Below are 6,855 nucleotides of genomic sequence, written 5' to 3' on the forward strand. Positions count from 1 at the left end.
AACTTGAAGAAGAAGATTAAGAAGGAGAAGGGAAAAAAAAAAAAAAGAAAAAAGCTTCAAAGGCAGCTATGGGAATTTATTTTTCCTACATGCCGCAGTATCTTAGCTTTGTAATATACTACCGAAATGATTTCTTTAGCCCGAATATAACCAGAGAGATGTGTCCAAGTTTCAACTTGATCCCGTGAGGTCCAACATTCATCGAAACTCGACAGAGAATGTACGAGAAAACCTGACCTCTGACCTCCTAAATCTCCTTGAAAAGGTTGCCTTTTGAAGAGAACAAAAAAAAAAAACAAACAAAAAAATGAATGAATAACAAGCGGCCACGTTCACTTCCTATTGAAGACCGTATTGGCTTCCTGTTTGTGGTTTAATTGTTTGTACGCGGAAGTTTATGTCCTGCAGCAATTTTTAGACAGACGCTTCGAGTTGAGCGTAACATCTACATCTACGCTACTAAGAACACATTTGTAACTAGGTAAATACGGCAGATTCATTTTGAAATGCAGATCCTGCTATTTTTCTTTTCACTTCCTGCCTGTCCAAGAGCGCATATTGGCCTTCCTGTTTTAAAATTAATCGGATCGAGTTTCAAAAGTGAAGTAAACACAACCAAAGAAGCTGCGTTTAAAAGGAAATTAAAAGAGGGGAACAGACCTGGGTTTCAAAGAAAGAAAAACAAACCAACAAAACAAACAAACAAACAAACAAACAGACAAACAAAACAGGCAGGCAGGCAGGCAGGCAGGCAGGCAGGCAGGCAGGCAGGCAGGCAGAAAACACAAACGAAACTGGAAGAAACACCGGGGGAGAATCTGTCTTCCGGTGCCAATGGCGCGTTTGCTTTTGTTTTGAGACCGTGTTTCCTTTCCAGCTAAGAGCGCATTTGCTTCCTTCCGCATATCTGAGCTCGTTTCCTGTCATTCGACACGCGATACAGTTATGCGCGACAGGTGAAGGACTGTAAATACCTTGCACGCTCACTGTCGCGTAGTGCAAATAATTGTGTTCTCGACTACGAGAGATCGTACGCTCCGAGTGAGGTCAATAAGCTGCGCGATCAAGAGTTCATATTGCCAAGTGCGCTCCAAGGGAGCAAGAAGATTTCCACATGCCCCCAAGAAGCAAACGGACAAAGACATCGAGGGGCGAAAGTGCGTCTGCGACTCCAAGAAGCCAAAGAGCCACCTACTCCGGCGCCGATTTCCTGCAGACAGAAGCTACCGAGGCCACAAGGTTAGGATTCAGCCTCGATTTTCTTCTTGTGCCATTAATTGTCATTGTAATTGTAATGGTAATGTTGATGTTGATGTGTCTTTAGTTCGCTCGTTAAAATACACGACGAACGTTACAGAGAGTAAAGATCGTTTACAATAATGATATAAAATCAATGAAAACATAGGATGTAGATTGTTACTTAGCCTGATTCCATTCAAATGGCAATTCTTAAAACGTTCTGTATTAATCCGTGGTAATTGGCGTGTTTGTGCCGATCTTAACTTAATTCTCGGATGACTTGTGCTCAAGGGAGAAGCGGAGGCAAGGGCAAAAACTGAAATCAAAAGCATTTCAATTCCAAATCACCTTTTCTTTTTTTTTTTTTTCTTATCTCATTTTTCAAACATTTTTGTTTTGTTTTGTTGTGTTGTTTTTCTTTTCAACGACTCGATGGCTCTCGCTTTTGATTCCCGGCACGGCACCGACTCCTTTGATTTGCTTACCAAATTTAATTCGGCACTGGAGACGAGTGGAACATCAAAATATGATGTAGGTCGATCTCAAACAGCACTCCTGTCTTCTCTTACAGCAGCGGCCGTGCGACTCGGCGCGATAGTGACAAGGAGGGGCCAGATGATGATGTCATGGGAGAAGCAAGGTACATTTTACCATTTGAAATAATTTTTTTTAATGCGCAATTCCATCGACACAAAGCGCCATTCGACAACAGTGGAGCGAATTTGGCGGTAATGACGCGTTGGTGAAGAACTGGGCCCAGTTGTTCGAAGGCTGATTAGTGCTAACCCAGGTTTAAAATTTAATCCGGGTTTCTATATTTCTCTGTTCAAAAGTGGTTTCGGGCTGATTTTTCCCATTTTATTAGAGCATTCAATTATCAAACTGTAGACAAATGGAATTAAACGGAAGTTTTCTTTTGAAAGCTTTCAGATCTGAAATCAAATTTCAAACTAATCCTTGGTTATTGTAACCCGCCTTTGAACAACCCAGCCCTGTTCGTTCATGACACCTTTAGGGGCCGACCATTTAACTGTTGAGGGGGGCGGGGTCATCAAGAATTTTTTTTTTCCCCCTTTTTTTCAAGCAATCTGCTGTGCAGGATAGCGTTTTTTTGTTTTGTTTTTTTCCCGATTTTTGGCTACATTTTTTTCTGTTACATTTGGGCTGCATGAAATGTCTTTTTTCTTTATTCCAACAAGCGCTTGCAGGAAATTTGTTTTCAAAAATCTCCCCCCAGCTCAGAAGTTAAATGGTCGGCCCCTTAGTCACCGGGTCAGTCGGTCCTGTCGCCGACCAGTTTGACTCGCCACTAGAAGTTAGAGTATTCACATCCCTGTATTTCAGTTTGTGATACGTCAGAACTTTTATTTATGAACTGTCACCGCAGAAATGCACCCCAACCCTTGGACTCTCCAGATCTGATTGTTAATTCTCCCCTCTAGCTGCGACACATTTCCTTGTCAATTGGTGACGAGAATTTGGCGCTCAATCAAGGGAACCCAACCTTAATTCATTGCAGTATTCTCACCAGCTGGGTTAACGGGATAAATGTATGGGATACTATAGGGAGAAGTTCAATGCAAATCACCTCTGGGAGAGTCCAAGGGCTAATTCAGGCAGTCGTTTAGTTGCTAGCGAGGGATGTCCGAGGCATTTGAAGGCTAACTTGGCTCGATAAACTTGACGCTCACAGAAACCCACTGCGTTTCTGGAGTTAGAATGAACCCTTTCACTCCAGTGACGATGGTGATAGCAACAACAGTACTAGTGACGGTTCCTAATAACAATCTGTGGATCAGCCACGTCATTCTAACATCGATCTAAGAGTAGACATTTTCTGCTGGCCGCGCCGACGCCGTGAGAATTGTTGAGCAGACAGACATCGTGGGAGCGGAAGGGTTCATGGATTTTCAACAAGGAGAGACTCGTTACGCGTGCGAACGACCGACAGCGTATTAAAAAAGCCCGAAGGAAACACAAAAACGAGACAAGCAACTAAGAATCTACTAACAATAGTCACCAGCGGGGTACCCTAGCGCTGATGTCTTTTCAATGTCTTTTTTGTTTATTCTCACCCACAGCCAAGAGTTTCTTGACGACAGTTCGATCGTGGAGGGGGATTCACCGGCCACCCACATGGCCCTCGACAACAGCATTAGAGCAAGGCAGGAACGCCCGTCTACCAGCCGGCTGATCGGACCGTACTTCCCAGTTGGTCTTGCCGTATCTCCAGAAGAACCCACGGCATTCAACTTCCAGCTGTTCCTCTTCGACAGCTTAAGGCTGCCACGGGGGCTTTTCCCAGAGGATGTTGACGAACAGGTCCAATTCGGAGACCTAGACCAGTGCCGGGACTATTGCGCCCGCTACGTGGCCAGCCGAGAAGAATGGTGCGAGCAACAGCCGCGCTCCACCGACAGAAGCCAGGAGATGAGGGGCGAGCTCTCCAAAGAGACCATGTTCCACCAGGCGGGCCATGCCCTGAGCGATAAAATGAGAACGGGGAACGAGTGGTTCGACCGTCATTTGGAAGATCTGCGCGTGGACGATTTCGGCAACGTCATGCACCTCCGGGCCCCTCACTGGAGCGACATCTCCGCGCAATTCACGCACGGCTTCCCACGTCGGCTGATAGCCCACTCTCACGGGGGTCTGCTGCCAGGAAACGTTGTGGTTGCAGCGCGCATCTCCAATCAGGCAGTGCGTAGCATGTCTACAGGTGAGACAAACAAAAACAGTCCACAATCAGTCTCTCCATCTCTGATGGTTTTCTTATACAGGGCCCCTGTAAAAAGAGAAGCCCTCTTGCTTGTTCGTCTGTCTCTCTTTTCTGGTTTCTTTTTTTGTTTTTCTTTTCTTTTCCCGTGGTTTTTACGTTTTTCTGTGTGTTTTTCCCGCGGTTTTTTCGATTTTTCTGTTTTTTGTTTTTGTTTTTTTTTTCTGTTGTTTTTTTTTCTCTCTCTCTCTCTCTCTCTCTCTCTCTCTCTCTCTCTCTCTCTCGTCTCGTTGCGTCTTGCTTTGATTTTCATTTTTCATTCTTTTTCTTGCTTCAATCTTGCAGGAGACATAGCTGCCTTCACTTCGCGAACGATGATCGAGGGGCTGGGGCTGACCACATCCGAACTGATGTTGGCTCGCACCAGTGCGATAAAACACGCTGGCAGACGCGACAAACCGGCCCGCCTGGTCGATCTGATGACGCGATTCGGCATAGACTTCTTGACCCTAACAGCACTGACGGCTGAGCAGGCACAAGGCCTGAGGAGGACCTCCACAGATCGCTGGCAGCAACTCCTGCTCCAGTCTCCACCAACGTCAGAGGAAGACGAGGCAGGAAGCAGTTCTGGCACAGAGTCCCAATTGTCGGTGGGCTGGGACACTGCTGGAGAATCGCAGACCTTGCCGCCGGGCGGACCGGGTACAGAGGGGCACGACACCGCCGTCAGGCAGCACATGGAGAGTCTGCTTCGGCGCTTTGTGTCTACCACCACTGTCATCGAAGAGCTCGGCGTCGGGGCTGGGCCAGGGCCAGGAACAGAGCCGCAGCGGCAGAGCCGGCGAGGCCGGCAGAGCCGGCAAGGCCCGCAGAGCGGCAGCTCCGGCTATCGACAGAGTAGGAGACCGACGGCTCGGCGGCGGACCGTGCTCCCCCAGGAGACGAGCACCTCGCGCGTCAGCGGCCAAGAGCCAGGAGAGGCCAGCCCTCCGCCGCCCCCTGCAGGAGATCCTCGACGAGCCCTGCTAGCCCTGCCAGGAATCCGTGCTTCGCGCCTTCCCAGTGAGGAATCCCTGGACAGGCTTGAACGGTTCTTGAGAGCCAACCAGCCCTGTGACCCCACACCGGTAAGCTGTAATGAGAATAAAAGAAACGAGTCACTGAAGGAATCATGATATGACACACGACACCAAATTTGTGATGGGGAACTGTACGTCAGAGAGTAAGGAGAATTTATGGGCGAGATCTTGGGTCTAGAGGGGGTTTGTGGCTAGACCGAGTCACTGGGAGACTAGATGGACCCATGTTTTCATTTCGTTTCTCTCTTTCTCCTGCCGTAGGTCGCACGAGCCGCCAAGGAGGAGAGGCAGAGTACGGCAGAGGAGAGCTACCGAGAGGTACGCGATCAGACGGTCGCAGCCAAAGTCTGCTCGTTGTGGACCACTTCCAAACGAAACTGCACGTGCCTGGGAGAACCGGCAGTGCGCCCCTCGCAAGGCGAAGAAGATCAAAACTGCCCGTACTGTCTGTGCGACGAGGAAGGCGGGGACGTCGAGCGAGTCGCGGAACAGTGCTTAAACCAGGACTGCCTCGTGTGCCAGTTCATGAACAAATTGGACCGACCCACACTAGTGGGACTCGGCCTGAAGCGCAACCAGCGCTTGGCTGCCATGCTGGAACTTGCGCCCTCCATCGCACGTCTGCTGAACTCTGGCCAAACCCCCGAGGAGAGAAGGCCGTCCCTTGTCAACGCATTGCGAGAGCTTCTTGGCTGTTCCTCGACCAAGCTTCGAAGCGTGGCCAACGCGGGTTTCCTCTGCATGCTGTGTCCGCGGCTGAAGCACTTGCAACTCGAGAGAGGCTGGGGAGATGTCTGGAGTCACCTGTCCAAGCTGGGCACGGCCATCGGTCACCACGAGGACCGCCAGAGCCAGCTGGCCGCCCTGGTCTTTCTCCTTCGAAGATGTGTTCGTGGCGAGGACCAGAGATGGTTGTGGTATTTGCAGCCGGACGACCCCGAGGAGCAACAGAGAATTCTCGCCCAGGTCTTCGCTGGCTGCTTTTCTGAGCAGACTGCCACCTGAGAGCCGACCTCAGCAGACCGCGCACATTCGAACCCTTTCCAACCCCGAGAGCGACGAGCATCCGATTTCTCCCCACGGTGGTAGAGCCGAGTCATTCGAGAACATCACGAGAAGGTAGGAAACGATTGCCAACCCTGAAAACTAACTCTGCTAGGGAAACCGATTCTCCTTGCCGGTGCCAAAAGAAACGTATAGAGAGATTCGGATACCGTCGTCGTCAGGGTGTAAAGGGTTCGATCGGAGAGTAAAAAAAGACACTGTGTTCGAACACCGACAGGAGCGAACTGTAGACCGCTTGGCGGCTAGGCTGTAAACAAGAATGTTTCTGCTGTGTCTTTTGCTCGTCAAGTGCCGACATTCGAGTCGCGTTTTTGCCGGGCAATGACTCTCGCAAGTGCAAACGTTTCAGGTTTTAAAAAAAAAAAAAGGAAAAAGAAAAGAAAAAAAAAAAAGCCGATTCGAAATTCACAAGGTTCTGAAAACAAACAAAAACCAGACACACAAAAAGAGAAAGAAGGAAAGAAAAAAAAAACAAAACAAAAAACTGCAATTGAAGTTCAAGTGTTTTTGGAATACAGCTAAAACCCGCGTGTAAGAACCTAGTAATTAAGAGCCTTTTTTGGCAGAAATTTTGGATGTCGATACCCAAAAATGTCAGAACCTGTTTATTCAGCAAAACCCGCATGGCTCTTATAAGAAGAGTCATTCTGAATAACGATTCAACAATGTCGTAGCAAAATATGTCTCTAACCATAAAACAAATGTTTTCTATACATCTGATACTTCTGTAAAACATGTGTAAAAAAACAATACAGT

General features: G+C 48.4%; 1 protein-coding gene across 1 annotated transcript; it reads left to right on the plus strand.

Moving 5' to 3' along the window:
- The first annotated feature begins 1,176 nt into the window (after positions 1-1,176).
- Positions 1,177-6,855, plus strand: LOC148715893 (uncharacterized). Its single transcript, XM_088746329.1, has 2 exons — positions 1,177-5,082; positions 5,296-6,855. The coding sequence occupies exons 1-2, from the start codon at positions 3,292-3,294 to the stop codon at positions 6,037-6,039; spliced, it is 2,535 nt and encodes an 844-aa protein (XP_088602455.1). The 5' UTR covers positions 1,177-3,291; the 3' UTR covers positions 6,040-6,855.

This window comes from Stylophora pistillata, unplaced genomic scaffold (assembly GCF_964205215.1).
Source record: "Stylophora pistillata unplaced genomic scaffold, jaStyPist1.2 SCAFFOLD_983, whole genome shotgun sequence".
Taxonomy (NCBI): domain Eukaryota; kingdom Metazoa; phylum Cnidaria; class Anthozoa; order Scleractinia; family Pocilloporidae; genus Stylophora; species Stylophora pistillata.